General features: G+C 38.7%; 1 protein-coding gene across 2 annotated transcripts in view; it reads left to right on the top strand.

The window, feature by feature from the left end:
- The window catches only part of FHIP2A (FHF complex subunit HOOK interacting protein 2A), a 45,095-nt gene that overhangs the window by 14,153 nt on the left and 15,370 nt on the right, over positions 1–15,572 (top strand). Inside the window, exons 6-13 of one of the 2 annotated variants that reach the window (XM_089509981.1) lie at positions 938–976; positions 4,109–4,396; positions 6,792–6,988; positions 7,249–7,363; positions 7,456–7,532; positions 7,646–7,838; positions 10,049–10,218; positions 13,024–13,167. In XM_089509981.1, coding sequence (XP_089366107.1) covers positions 938–976; positions 4,109–4,396; positions 6,792–6,988; positions 7,249–7,363; positions 7,456–7,532; positions 7,646–7,838; positions 10,049–10,218; positions 13,024–13,167 — 1,223 coding nt within the window. The remainder of the gene's footprint in view (positions 1–937; positions 977–4,108; positions 4,397–6,791; positions 6,989–7,248; positions 7,364–7,455; positions 7,533–7,645; positions 7,839–10,048; positions 10,219–13,023; positions 13,168–15,572) is intronic. The other variant, XM_089509980.1, reaches the window with a different exon arrangement.

A 15,572-nucleotide genomic window follows, 5' to 3' on the forward strand; every position in this document is an offset into this window, starting at 1 on the left:
AGCAACTCCTGCTTGTAATCCCACCCCCCTTCAGTCTTTGGTTGCTGTGAAAGTCACTTCCAAAACACCAACCGTGTGGATGCCTTATACCAATGCTTTTGAGGCTATTTGATATGGTGGGCTAGTAATTTTTTGTCTTATGTGCCAGTGACCTGTATCCCTGGTTATAACTTTTCTTGGAATTGTTACACCTGGAAACATGCTGTGGACTACCAGCCAATGACTCATGGACTCACATCTGTTCAGGGGGCACCACTCTGGATGGCACTATGGGAAATGTAGCTTCCTCATATTCTTCAGCTAAGCATATAGAATCATAGAATATAGCACTAGAAATTGTGGTGAGCCTGGCTGATTGCCTCCAATCAACTTCTCCAGTAGTCATCCTGAGTGCCTTCTGTACAAATTCAGTAGCTGGAAAAGGAGTAGGATTTTTCTTGCAATATCCTGTACAGAACTGAGTACAGTCCTGATGTGGTTCTGTGAAACTCTGCTTTTTAGATTTAAAACAACACTGTTGCATTTCTCAATTTATTACTATAAACTAACATTCTTATGCTGTGGAACCTCAGTGTTGCTTATTTCTTATTATTTGCTTTTTTCTTGTGGTGGTGTCTTTAAGGCAGTTTGAAGTGAAGGTACACAATACATATATTCTGAAAAAGTTTATGTAGTCAGGTTTACTTAGTTTTTAGTTGTTCCAGTGGAAGATTTATTTATTTTGATTTGACATTCTTTTCTTAACCCAAATAATGCTTTCCACATATCATTTGCCACTGAACTGAATTGATTTTTGTTTTGTTTTGTTTTCTTTCTGATAAATTCAGCAAGCTGTTGCTTGTTCTTATTGTCCCCAGTGATCTGGTAGTGAAGCCCTTGGTGTTGCTGGTCTTGAGTCAGAAAACATAGAGCCTATTTCATTAAACTTTCCTATTAGGTGATTCAGGATCCTGTTCTGCATATTCCTAGGAGGCAGGTGAGCAGGTGGGCCTCCACACTGCATGAACAACCCAGGCACTCTTGTCATTTTGTTCTGAAGTTTGATGCATAAACTCTTTGTTGTTGTTGTTGTTGTTGTTATTGTTGTTTGAACAACCCAGGCACTCTTGTCATTTTGTTCTGAAGTTTGATGCATAAACTCTTTGTTGTTGCTGTTCCTCTAATACTGTAGTTCCCAACCTTTAGTACTTTAGATGTTTCAGACTTCAGCTCTCATAATTCCTGACTCTTGGCCAAGTTGGTTGGGGCTTCTGGGATCTGAAGTCCAAAACAAATGAAAGACCAAAGGTGGAGAATCATTATTAATCTACTAACATTGTAATACAGGTGGCAGAATTCTTGTTGGCTATCACTGTATTGGAGTAAACTCATGGGGGTACACACAGCTTAGAGCTGAGTAAATCTTCAGTTTCATGCTAATTCAGGTTTCCGTCTGCATCTAAGCTTGGGGCCAAAACAGATAGCCCCAAAGGGTTGGCGTGATGCCACCCCTGAGAGAGTCAGATTGGGGCTGCGGCAACCACATGCTGCATCCCCGATCTGGCCAGCTTCCTCCCCAAATAGGAGCAGAAAAAAGCTGCCCTTTCCGTCATAGTGGTGGCTTTTTGGTGTTTCTGTGTTTCGGCACTTGTAAACGCCACATCGCTGCACATTAGGTCAGCCGTGCAGCTTCTTGGTGGTGTGGGGGCATGCGCTGTCTGAACACCAGGCCTCCTGGAAGCCAGCTTTTACTGCTGGTCTGTTTTGCTCCATAGTTTATCAGGTCTGTGATTTGGTTATATTTAGTTGGCCATGTTTCATAAGTATTGTGCCTCATTATTTTAAGGGGAACTAGTGCAAAGATTACCAATGAAATTCTCAAGTGCCAGCTTATGCTATCTCTGTTCTATAAGTCTAAGGCCCAGTATGAAAGAGACATTAGACTACTAAAACAAAATGTTTACATTGGGCCTCTATTTGTAGTCCAGATACACACTATCTTGGCACATTGATGCTTCTGTGTGTCTCAGTGCCACAGCTGCATGTAAGCCAGTGTGGATACTTTTATTTTACTATATATACTCAACTATCCATCAACCTTATGTATAAGTCAAGAGCAGGTTTGGGGGCCAAAATCATGGATTTTGATGGATAAGTTGAGGGTAAAGTTTAGGGGCACATAACAAAGGATCTAAAAGTATGAAACAAAGGAAAATAATGCCAAAGAACAATTGCAAAATTCCAGCAGACATAAGTGTTTGTGATTACCCTAAAATCTGGGTGAACAAGAGAGTGGGGTGAGGTGGGGTGTCAGTGCTTCCAGGACAGAAAGGATGTTTCCCTTTTTAAATAAGAGTTAAAGTACAGTACTTAGCCTGTTACTTGACCTGTGGATAAGTCGGCTCAGGTTTTTTGAATCAATCTGGACTAAAATTTCTAGACTTATACATGACTATATACAGTAGATGATCAGTATTACTTAAATTGACTTTTAATTCTAAGGACAAGAAGGAGCTAAATGTAGCCCATTTGAAAACTAGCCAGCGTTTCTGTGATAATTTTTTTCAGGGAAACAGGGATGTCTAGACACTATAATTTGTTTCATTTTACTTCCCATCTTTGTTTACACCAAGAATCACCCTATTATATTATGCTACATTATATTATTATACTAATTATAATTCCTGGATCTGAGTTCATTTTCTGTGATGCATGGTTTGTTGCATGTTATTTCAGCACTTGCTAGGAAGAAAAACTAAGTCTCACCATAAGATATTGATCGAAGCTCAGGGATATTTATTTGCACAATTAGTGTTTATGCAAGCTTATTTTAATAGAGGAGTTGCCATCCTATTGATTGTAAAAGGAATACTGGTAGGAGCCAATGACTTCATCTTCAAGGATGATGAATTGTGTACACATATAAGCATTTTCCTATGACCAGTGCATGTATTGATGCACAGAATCTGTGCACTGGCTAGCAAATCTGAAGTCCTTTTTAAAATGCTGAAACACATTTGTAGAAGGAGTGCAGGTGGAAGACTTGTAGTGCCTGGGAAAGAATCAAGACCTTGTTAAAGTGATAAACTTCCTAAAAATAATTTCTGGTTCTTAGCACATTTTTTGTTTTTCTTAGAGATATACAGCGTAGAGGCATGATTAGATTGGAATCTGAAGCTCTTTCCAGAGTGAGAAAGATAAAGTGGATTGGGGTCTTGACCTGAAAATCCACATTTTCTGTTGAATGTCTTAGTGTCAGAAGGTTACCTGCATCAAGTGACTGTGACTTTCCTACTGAAGACTGAACAAATCAAATTGCATCTTCATACTTCAATAACCTGATAGAATAAGTACACCTGTTGGACTAACTCATCAGTGACCATTAACTTTTCTCTCTTCAAGATAATGTCAGTGGCCTACCATTACCCAGATAAAAAGTTCTGACTAGATTTGGTTGTGGAGCACTTACATGCTTGCATTCACTTGACGAGTTTTCTTATCTTAGAATTTGTGGAAGATTTGGGTTTTATTTATATGCATTTTAAACTCTTAAAATGTTATGTGCTAATTGCATATAACCTTACTGATAAAAAGTGTTTTTATTAGAAAGTGAGAAACATAAGAATAAGTGAATTACAAGGGATAAAAAGTCCATTTTATATACATTTTTAATAATACAACATTTGCATGTTTCAAAAAATCATGAGATAGCAGTTAAGTCTAATCCAAAATATTTGAATGAGTGCTCAGCTATCTGTATAAGACAGGCAAAGATAATAAAATTCTGAAGCTTCCTATCGCTGACTTGGAATAAATTACCTCTCAGAGAGTTGAAGATAAATTCTGTGCTTAAGAGAACCCTGAGAACCACAATGAAGAGCCTCTTCCACATATTCATATGTATCCATTTCAAAAATTGAAAACTGGAATCAGCATCTGGAATCAGTTTCTTCAGAAAAACAACACACTGGTTGACTGCTTCTTCTTCCTTTTCTGTTTCTTGATTCATTTTGGATAACTGCCTCTATTTCTGCCTGCTTTATTTAGGAAGTATTCATTTTGCTATATTTCTGGTTTAGAGCAAGCAGTAATTTTATCGTTGTAATTTTCTGTTTTTAACGCTTTTCAGAACAAGCTAAAAGGGCTGGCTTCAAAAGGCACAGCAAGCTTAATTGCAGAAGACATACTAAAAGGCCAAGATTCTGTGGTGACAGATACAGGGCAGGCTGTTCAGCCTGAAGAAACATCAAGTGGAGTGGAGCAAGCAGAGAGAGAGAATGACCTTCCTGAGCAGACAGATGACCTGTCCACAAGTCTAGATGAATTAAATGTTCTTCCATCCCCTGAGGCATTAGCTGTTCGTCCACACGGAGACTATAATTTAGTGAATTCCTTACTCAATCTCACCAAAAGCCCAGTGAGTCACTGTCAGATGTGGTAGAATTAATGTTTGGGGTTTTAGGAGTATGTGTATTTGTGTATCGATCTGTCTGAAGGCTTTTTATTGATTGCACAGAAATAAATGATAAAGTTCTCAATATATAACACATTATAAACTTTTAAGTGCCCAGTCACCAAGTTCCATGTTTTGTACTATTTTGAATATAATTGACATACAGGTACATGGGTATATTTTTATTCTTTCAATGCATACAGATGTGGCTTTATGTGAATTTTATTTTCAAGACAATTCTTTGCCTATTGAAACTGAAATGTCTTTCTCACATCCCAGCTAAGTATTCTAAACAGGTAGATTAAAAACTAAGCATTATTTTATTATTTCCAAATGTTCAGAAATATTTTAATCTCCTCATAATTGTGAGTTGAGCTTTCAGAGAAGCTGAGGTTCATACCCAAGGTACATATTTTTGCATGGAGGCTGAACTTCTGTCATTTCTTCTCCGTTATGATGGCTGCTGATTTATTTTTAACTGAAGCCCATAGGAAGCTCAGAAATCTATTATGCTGTAAATTGCTTTGTCTTGCTCAAAATAGGATGTACTAAAATAAAACATTGCAAAACAAATATATCGGCTCTGTTTGCAGATCACACGGAAACAGAGTACAGCATGTTGAGAAAAAGCAAGGAACTTTTAGCTTACATTCTCTCTTCTCATCCTTTGTACCAGAAAGAATTCAGATCATTGAGCTTTTGCTTTCGGAAACTTGAGCTTTTGCCCTTAACCAGTTTGATATGTCATCTGGAACAATAGCTTTGGTTTGTCTGTAATCTTAGAACAAAACCAATTTCAGTCATGACTTCTGAAGCTGACTTGCTTAAGCTCACCATAGTTAAATGTTAACCACAACTCCTTTTTTGGATGATATAGCAAACTATGGTTAGCTAAAAGTACAAGTCTTCTGAACTCGTCATAGAAGAGTGGCAAGTGTACACAAACTCAAAGCTCATTGTGGCTTGTACTATGCCAAAACATGCATGCTGCCATATGTAAACAAATACTATATTTTACAGTTTTTTTACAGAGCAGCCATTGGTTATGGATTTGCCTTGTTAAATAAGTACTTCTTATTCATTGTCATTTACTGCCTGGATAATGTGGCATTTCTTCCATTGGCAAATTTTTTTGTCTAAAAAGTGAGAAATCTATAGTGGCAAAATAATTAGGTTGCTCTGACATCATTCTGCTTTATTTATTTATTTATTATGGCATTTATACCCAGCTACTCATTCCTAAAGGATATCAGAGTGGCTTACAATTATTATTTTTAATTAGACATTTCCCTGCCCTCAGGCTTACAATCTAAAAAGATATGACAGAAAAGGAGAAGGGAATGGTAGTGAGGAAGGGGATCCGGTTTAGCAGTTCTTCTCTCCCTCTGACTCCTGAACCATGGCAGATGGGCTAGAGGGAGGGCTCTTGTTCTTAAGAATAGGCTCGATGGCATTGGGCCTGTCTTTTCACTCCCTCCCAGGCCAGAGTTTCGTTTAAGTGTGAGAATGCTTGTTCAATCATCTCTATTTGCTATAGAGCTAAGTGGCATAGAGTAAATTTCATTAAGGCTGGTGCACCAGCTGTAACATCTCTCGGATAGAGAAATCCTGAGTACAAGTTATCTGTGATTCGGTAAACCAAAGGATAGATTACTGCACTATATTATTTGCTGGGGTGCTTTTGAAGTTTATCCAGAAACTTTAGTTAGTCAAGCACAGCCATTACTCCCTAGAAGCAGAAGTGTACCTTGCCAGTACTTTAAAAAAAATTGTTAGCTTCTAGTCTGTTTCTAGGCATGATATAAAAGGTTGATGCTTATGGTACTTTTAAAGCTATGCATCACTAGTGAATATTTTCCATATCAGCCTGGCTAAATGCTAGAGCCTTTCCCCCAAGTACTTCCATCATCTGAAACAAGGCAGATGATTGTAGGAACATTTAGGGAAAGGGACATTTTGACTGTGCTACCTTGTTTATGAACTTCCCTTTCTAGTGACATTCATGTAGCACTTCTATAATGTGACCATTTATTTTTCAATGTTTTTTATTACTGAGATACTGCTATTATTATTATTATTATTATTATTATTACTTTAGTATTGCCTTTGCTTGCATAATTTCATTTTTTTAAATGAATTTTTGTAAACTACTCTGGGAATTTCACATTAAGAATTTCTAGTGGGGTATCTAATAAATAATAAATTTATTGCATTTCCTTCTTTATAACCATGCATAGGATTGGTCTGAAAATCTCTCACAAACTGCATTATGTCTTTGGATGCAGAAATTACAGCAATAGAAATGATGTGTTACTTAATTCTGATGTATTTTACTTTTACTTTCTCTCTTGTGTGGCAGGATGGACGAGTAGCTGTGAAAGCTTGTGAAGGTCTCATGCTTTTAGTGAGTTTACCTGAACCAGCTGCTGCCAAATGTTTAACTGAAAATACATGCTTATGTGAACTGCTGACAGACAGGTTGGCCTCTCTCTACAAAGCTCTCCCTCAGTCGATGGATCCATTAGATATTGAAACAGTAGAAGGAGTTAACTGGGGGTAAGACTTGCTTCTTTGAGTTACAAGTTTGCATTGTGGGTGTCATGTGAGGCATTTCTAAGTTGCACTGATTGGTTTTGTATCTCACCTTACTGTAGAGATGGGCTGTGCTAGAGGTGGCTCTGGAAGAGTAAAAACATTAAGTTGTCAATAAAATATGAGTATTACAAATGTTTAGTTAGAAATGTTACTTTCAACTGTACTATGATAACAAATACCAAGTGCAAATGCTTTCCCCTCTCATTGTTATTGCACTTCAGCTTGGATTCCTATAGCCACAAAGAAGATGCATCTGCATTTCCTGGCAAAAGAGCACTGATTTCATTTCTTTCCTGGTTTGATTACTGTGATCAACTGATTAAGGAAGCACATAAGGTTTGAAATGCCTGTTTTAATCATTACCTAAATATTGTTGAAACTACATTTTCTAAATTTATAAGGCAACCTTTCGGTACTCTGCATTTCAGACAACTGCTTTTGCCATGGCAAACTCAGTTCGAGAACATTTTTTTGTTGGTGTAATGGAACCCCAGCTAATGCAAACGTGAGTAAACTTTTATATTGTAAAATTATGTTGGAATATCCGCCCCCACCCCCCACCCATTTTAAAAGGAGAAATCTATGTCATTTGTTTAAAAATAATTATCTTTAAACCAGTTCAGAAATTGGAATTCTAACATCAACTGCCGTGTTGCATCGTATCATTCGTCAAGTCACTTCGGATGCCTTAATGCATGAAATGGTATGCTTTATCCTTGGAGAACAGAGAGAGCCAGAAAAACAGACAGACATCAACAGGCACCCATTGCGACATCGCTTAATTGAGCACTGTGATCACATTTCAGATGAGGTAAGAAGTTATAATATAGCATGTATGCAGTGGTACTGCCAACTTCACTGCCATTTCACTAGTAAAGAACTGCCTTTACAGTTAAGCTTGCCAGAATTTTGTAGATTCTTTGGCATTTTCTCCCTTTGTTCCATCCTTTATATCCTTTGTTACATGCTCCTAAGTTTTACCCTCAAGTTATCTACAGGTCATATCAAGGTGCTGGTTATTACATGTAAAGCCCTATATGGCTCAGGTCCACACTACTGGGCAGACTGTATCTCCTTGTATGAACTGGCCCGGACTCTGAGATCCTCTGGAGAGGCCCTTCTTTCCATCCCTACACCATCACAAGTATAGTTGGTGGGGATGCAAGAGAGGGCCTTCTCGGTGGCTGCCTCTAGACACTGGAACTCCCTGCCCAGGGAGATCAGAATGGCTCCCTCCTTGATGACCTTCTGCGGGCAGGTTAAGACTTACCTGTTCACACAGGTTTTTAAGGAACTGTTACAAGAACAGGCTGGGATGTTGTACTATTTCAAACCATTTGATACAGTTTCTTTTAAATATATAGTTGTCTCTTTTTAAAATGTCTTTTATTCTTTTAATAACTATCTGTTTTAATATTGTAATCATTTAATTCCTTTGTAATGTACTTTTTTATGTTTATAATTGTACTGTTTTTTAATGTCATGAAGCCACTCTGAGTCCCAGTTCTGGGAAAAGAGCAGGATACAATAATTGTTAATACTGTATATACTCATGTATAAGTCTAGAAATTTTAGTCAAAAAATTAACCCCAAAACCCTAGGTCAGCGTATCCATGGGTCAATGTAAATACTATACTTTAACTCATTTAAAAAAGGGAACCATCACCTGGTGAAAGGCAAGAGTGTAATCTGTCCTGGAAGCACTGACCTCCCTCTACTCTCTCTTCCATCCAGCCTTTAGTGTGAGACAAAACAGTTATGCCTGCCATAATTTTGTAGGTTAATAATAATAATAATATTTGGCATTGTTTTCCTTTGCTTTATCATTTAGATCCTTTGTTGCATGTCCCTAAGTTTTACCATCGACTTATACGAGGGTCATATCAAAATCCATAATTTTACCCCCAAAACCTGCCCTCAACTTATACATGGGGTCAACTTATAGACGAATATATACAATAGTTTAGCTGTTGCTTCTCTGGCATGTCATCCATTGTTCCTGGTCTCCAAAGAGTTAGAATGAGAACATTTAAGCACTGCAAAAAGTTTTAAACTGTTATTCTTGAAAATATTAGCTAAACTTTATTGTTTTCAGTGATGTCTGCATGAAGATACAGAGTACTGTGTTACCACATTTTATTTTATAATTATCACTTCTACTTGTTTTGTCACACCTCTGTCATTATTGAGACATTTCCCTAATCTTTAGATCAGGGTCAGGGAATTGATAGCCCACCAAGTGTATGAAATTCTTATCAGGTAACAGCTTGTGTCATCCTTGCTGAGAACTATGTAGAGGATCATTTACCAATATTAGAAATGTCTTATCCAATTCTGCTGCTTCTATAAAACTGAACTTTTATTTATGAATGTAGTGACCATTTACTCTGACAGTAACTGAGAGCCTCGATAGACTGGGATTGGGGAGGAGTGGGGGCATGATGTCCGCATGGTGCATGACCAGACTCCGCCCCCATGCCCATGTGACAATGTGCACTTCATCACATGGCAGGCGGCATCATGGCGCTCCAGATGACACAGCCCCAAAGGAGCACCGAAAAACCACAGCGCCAAAAAGGCCAGGTCGGGGTGCAGCATGTTGTTGCCGCAGCCCCAATCCAGCACTGAAAGGGGCGGCTGCAAGCTGCCCCTTAGGGGTGGTCTTTTCAGCCCCTGAGAGACAGAGGAAAAGCAGAGCAGATGTTTAATTAAGTAAAGCAAAAATTTTAAAACAAAACAATAATTAACAGGATTAATTGTGTATGTGTATTTCTTTTGAGGTGTGTGTGTGAGAGAGAAACATACACATATGTGTGTATGCAACCATGTAGCATTCTTTTGTATTTTGCTCTCTCTGCAATTAGGACTTTATAACACCAAGAAGATATGTGTGAAAAAGCATAAAAAAACGAAAAGGTTTTTCAGTGGGTTCAGGGCTGTAAAGATACACATTGGATTTGTGCTACAAAGGGACCTTATTTCAGCATCTTCTAATGTGTTTTTTTGTTTTTAATACTACAGATCAGCATAATGACACTCAGAATGTTTGAGCACCTTTTGCAGAAACCCGATGAACACATTCTTTATAATTTGGTTCTTAGAAATTTAGAGGAGAGGAACTATACAGAGTATAAACCACCCTGCCAAGAAGACAAGGATGTGGTAGAGAATGGCCAGATAGCAGGAGCAGTGTATGTTTCATTTCTCTCTTTCCCTTTGTGTCACTGAAATGTTCTTGAATATCTTGAATATCTTTCACTTGCCTTAATTCTAAACAAAGATTGATTTTTAGGAGGAATTTTTATTTTAACATGCTGAAATATGGGTGAATCTATGGGTTGAAAGGAGTGACTTACTGCTGCCCTTTTGAACACCAGATTGGGGGTGCAGCAACCATACGCTGTGGTCCTGATCTGGCGTTTTTCCAGGCCAAAAAGAAGCTGCAAAATGGAAAAAGGGTGCCCTTGCTGCCATGGCGGCACTTTCAGTGCCACTTTCAGCATGCAGTGTGTGAACGCCCTGCCAAAGGAGCGCTGTAACGCCACCCGCCATGCGGTTAGGAGGGCAGCATGATACTGGCTTGGGGGTGGCATCGGGGCATGTGCCATCCAAACGTCACACCCCCATGCCGGCTCCAAGGTGCATACTGCTGGTTTGTACAGCCCCTATATCTATAGTCATGATTTTAAGCTGTTTTCAAAAAATAGCAATGGTGCTGTACAGACCGGCGCAAAGCGCCGGCCTGCACACATACTAGGGTTGCCTCAGGACATCCTTTCCAGATACCCCGCAACCCTAGTACGTTGCCACGGCGTTGTAATGGCGGCGCCCTTTCTACATGGGCACCGCCATTACGATGTCACAGCAATGCCGCCTCCAAATGGGGTGGCGTGGATGTGACGTCTTGGCGCCGCTGAAGGGCGCTTATGGCGCCCTTTCAGTGGCGCCAGAAGAAACTCCGTTTCGGAGCTCCTTTGGCTGTGCATATTGCTGGCGCAGCATTTAAACGGCTGCGCCAGCGATACAAAAAGAAAGGGGCCAAGTGGCCCCTTTCCCCGCCACTGTCGGGGTGTCCTTGGGGTTTGAAGCCCCAAGGACTCCGCTTTCCAGGCCGTGAGGAAGTGGCCTTTTGTCGCTTCCCCGCAGCCTGGAAAAGTGGCGGATTGGGGCCTCGGGGCTGCCGCTGTGGCAGCTGAGGCCCCGATCCGTTGGGGGAAAGGGGCGGATGCAGGCCGTCCCAAAGGGGTGGTCTGTATCCTGCCAACGTTAGTCTGTCACAGCATAAAAAAGAAAGGGGGAGAAGGAATCTATTTTAGCATGAAGTTTTATAGATATCAGTCCACATCTTCAGAAGCCCTGATAGAGTGATATTAAAGTTATAGGTTTCATGCATAAGTAAATACTTGTGGCAACCAGATAGCATGTAATAGGATACAGACAGATGCAAATTGTGACACAAATCAGGCCTTTCAGGCGTCTGGCAGTAGTAGATTTCTGCCTATGAAACCTCATCTTAAAATATATCAGTTAATTTTATGTGTAGGATCTGTAAGGATCCTGTTTTCCTCTTTCCCTTTTTATTTTAGGGTATGTGCTGGTTCATACTCCACAATATACATATGTATAAATAAATTGCTGGGCTATTTAGCAAAAAGTACAGCACTTTTGTTCAAAACAATCAGTAATGTGATACAATGTTTTGAGGTAATTGTATCCCTTATTTTTTAATGTTTTAATTGATAAAGAATGTATATATCCTCTTCTATGTATCTTAGGCTGCAATACGCTTAAAAAGAATCAAACCTAATTGAACAAAGTAGAATATATGTCTGAATACACATTTCTAGAATTGTGTAAGTTTAACACTAGTAGCTGTATGTCTCTGTGCTTATGTTTGGTTTAGTGACCTAACTGAATGAATGGCCAGACTCATGTTTATTTTCTTGCGTTCAACCTAGGGCTATGGGAAGCTGCTTTGTATGAAGTTGAACCATTATTTTACCTAGTTTAATATTGTCCATAGGAACAGATGACGATTATCAATTTTATTTATATCTTGCCTTTTCCCCAATCCTTGTACAGTAAGTCAGGATTGGGGAACTGTTTTTCTCTCAAAAACGGGACTGCCCCTCTCCAAACCAATGCTCTCTCTAGCCCCCTTCCTCATTTTCTTTTTCTGTGTGTAGAGAAAGACAAAAGATTCTAGGGGCTGGAATAGATGGGCAAAATTAAGTGGTTTCCAACTGCTTTGAAGGTGGGGCATTTAGATAATGCACACCTCCAAAGGGGGTGGAAACTGAACCAAAGCTACACTCCAGCACTAAAAACCAGAGCAAACAGAACCCAAAATAATTTGGCTTAGCACAGAAGATGCGCATCTTCACAGCAGCATATAAACACCCTGATGTAAATGCTCGGCTGCGGCAAAGGAAAGAAATCCAGTGGATTTAATGACAACGTACACAAACCAGACAATCCAATGGGAGCATGGGGAAAAGGGGGCCTCTATGATGGTGCTTTGCCAATGTATCACTTGCACACTGATGCTCCAATGCCCTGTACGGGCAGAACATTGCACATGCAACTGTGTGATCGTTCAAAGGGACAGCCATCCAATGGTATGGCATCTGGGTGAATGTGGAAGGTATTTGGGGGTCGCCAGCACAGTATTCATGTGACAGTGCACATGTATGAAGGGGAGGCAACAAAAATAATTACCCAGTGGCACAGCTTAATGCACATGGTGTGTGGTTGGGACGTGCGCATTCAGACCATCTTGGGAATGGGCCGTGCAGGCAGCGGAAGTGCAACCTGCTTTGGAAAAAAAGCAAGGTTGAGCTGCTTTTTCTTGCCTGTCTGTTCTAGGCCCATGATTCTTTCTGCACAGACAACCCCATTGCATACATCACACTATCCAATCAGGTAGTAAGAGATGCATAAAGGAAATGTCAGTGTTATCTCTAGTCATTTGTTCTTATTTTGTTACAAATTCACAGAGATCTGGAAGAAGATCCCTTATTTACTGATCTTTCTCCCAATACCATGTTGTCAAACCAAGAGTGGCTTAGTGCTTCACCATCTGCCAGTCCAGATCATTCAAAAAATGATGGGAAGACTGAAGTTCATAAAATTGTAAATAGGTAAGTTGAACTGAATAATTAAGTTACTTTCCAAATAATGGCAATCTAATGAAACTTATAATAATTTTTCTTCATATAGGTTGTGCTGTGATTGCAGCCCCAATTAGTAAGCAAAATTGTGAAGCTACAAGAATAACTTTATCCGTTCATATTTGCATTTATTTATGTCTACCATTTCAATATCCAATGATACTGAAGATTTAAAGAAGAGCAGATTTGACACTAACTTTTCTCCCAGAAGAAGATGGGAACCACTGTTTTGTAATATGGGGCAGACCATTACCACTTGTAACAGGGAGGGAAAGAGGAAGTGTGTCAGGGGACAAGAGAAGTGAGTTCAAATTAACAGGTTGCATGTAATATATCTGTCACAAAATCTTGATACACACTAAATTCTACCCAGTATCTTTGACTTACTCCTTTAAGCTTGGTTTCATACATTCAACATCTTGAATTTAACTAGGAAGAAATGCAGCCATTGCATTGTAAAATGTATTACTACTATGGAAAAATGGTTGTTTTATGTGCCCTCAGTTGTGCATCAGAAACTATAAAACAGAAGACTCGAAGAGAAATGTTTACAGGAAGGGGAATGCCACTAGGTGGTGATGCTTTTCTGAGAGTGGTTAATGGAAGAGATTAATTCAAATTTCTTCTGGGTGTTGTACATATAATTTTGTTTGTTGTAAAAAACAAAATGGATTTGTTGCAAGATTTATTGAACTCCCATATTTTATGCAAAGCAAAAACAAGCAAACATTCCAAGCAAAGATGTGAATAGCTACTCTTTGACATACATTTTCTCCCCTGATGCTGACCTTTTCAGATAGAAAACATAAATTAGGTACAAACACAGCATTCTAGATACCTCTATAATTAACCCATATAATCCAGAGTAAACAAAAAGAGAAGCAAGTAAAAAAAAAAAGCAGACAAAATCTTCCACATTGAATGCCTACACTTCACACCTATCTTTACAGTTATGTTGTCTTAGGAGGAAAATGAAGAACATTGAGAATGGAGAGATCCAGAGAGAGAGAGAGTTAAATGAATGAAAGATAATGTTATGAATGACTTGTAGAAAAAAATAAAAAATTAAAATAAGACACTATTAACTGAATTTAAGTATAATATAATATGTATAATAAAACAACAGAATAAAACAAGTAGCATAAAACATCCAATGTATGATTAGGGGAGAGAAACAAATGTTTTAGGCCCCACCAAATGCTTGGTGAAAATGCAACACTGAAAAAATCCAGTTTGAGAGCTCTTTAACTGCCCTGGTTCAGTGCTAGGGAATGCTGGAAATTGTAGTTTATTGTGGCACCAGAGCTCTCTCACAGAGAAGGCTAAATGTCTAACAAAACTACAGCACTGAGCCAGTGCGCTTAAAGCAGTGTCAAACTGGATTATTTCTGCATTGTGTTTTGGATCATTGATAGCTTGCTGAAGATGTGAAAGAAAATAGCTAACTGACCTCTGTGGACTGTGAGGCATAAAGCATGTTCCTTAACAATAAAAACACAGTGGAGAGTCAGAGTTTAACAATAGAGATATTTCAGATATCCTGACCCTATAGTATTCTGTTCACTGCACAAATGCTGTTTCCATGTTTTTAAAACTACGTCATGTGGGTAGGTATATACCTTAAAGGCTGGAAACCTGAAAATGAAAGCTGAACATCTTAGGATTCTTCTTCTTTTGTCATTCAGCCATCAAAATGTTTATAATGATTATACATCCCAAACTACCATAGTCTGTTCTTTAGCAAAAGTCAAATATGGGGCAGCAACAGAGATGTTAAAGTAAGTCGATGCGACTTAACTGCAAAATGAGTTTTCAACACAGAACCACCTGCTATTGATCACACATACAGGATGTTTAATAATTTTTTTCTGAGTACTGATTAGCTTCCTACTGACATAAACTAATTCCAATATCTATGTTTCAAAAAAACTAATAGCATTTCCAAATAAGACAGATTGCTGTTGAAAAGATCATCAGTAGCAGAAGTAACTTTTTTTTGTAGTTAGTAAGCTGAACATTTCTTGCTCTAATACTGTTTTCTTTCTATATATATAATGTTAATTGTTGTTCTGTTCCTACAAGCAATTTCTAACTTAGGCCAACCCTAAGGTGACCCTACCACAGGGTTTTTCCGATAAGATTTGTTCAGATGGGGTATGCCAGTTGATCAGGGATTTGATTCCTGGTCAACAGACAAATAAGCAAATAGACATTTCAGCATGTTGTGTAATTTTTCTGTCCTTAAGTTTGTTGAAATCAAACAAAACGGTATATCCGGTCCTACATTTGCTCTGGTAGATACACTGATAGAAGTAAAGGTAAAATATATAATAGAAATGCATAGCAAGATGTGAAGTTATGATAAAATAAGAACA

Source organism: Sceloporus occidentalis, unplaced genomic scaffold (genome assembly GCF_023333645.1).
Source record: "Sceloporus occidentalis isolate IW3139 unplaced genomic scaffold, rSceOcc1.0.p SCAF_2, whole genome shotgun sequence".
NCBI classification, from domain to species: domain Eukaryota; kingdom Metazoa; phylum Chordata; class Lepidosauria; order Squamata; family Phrynosomatidae; genus Sceloporus; species Sceloporus occidentalis.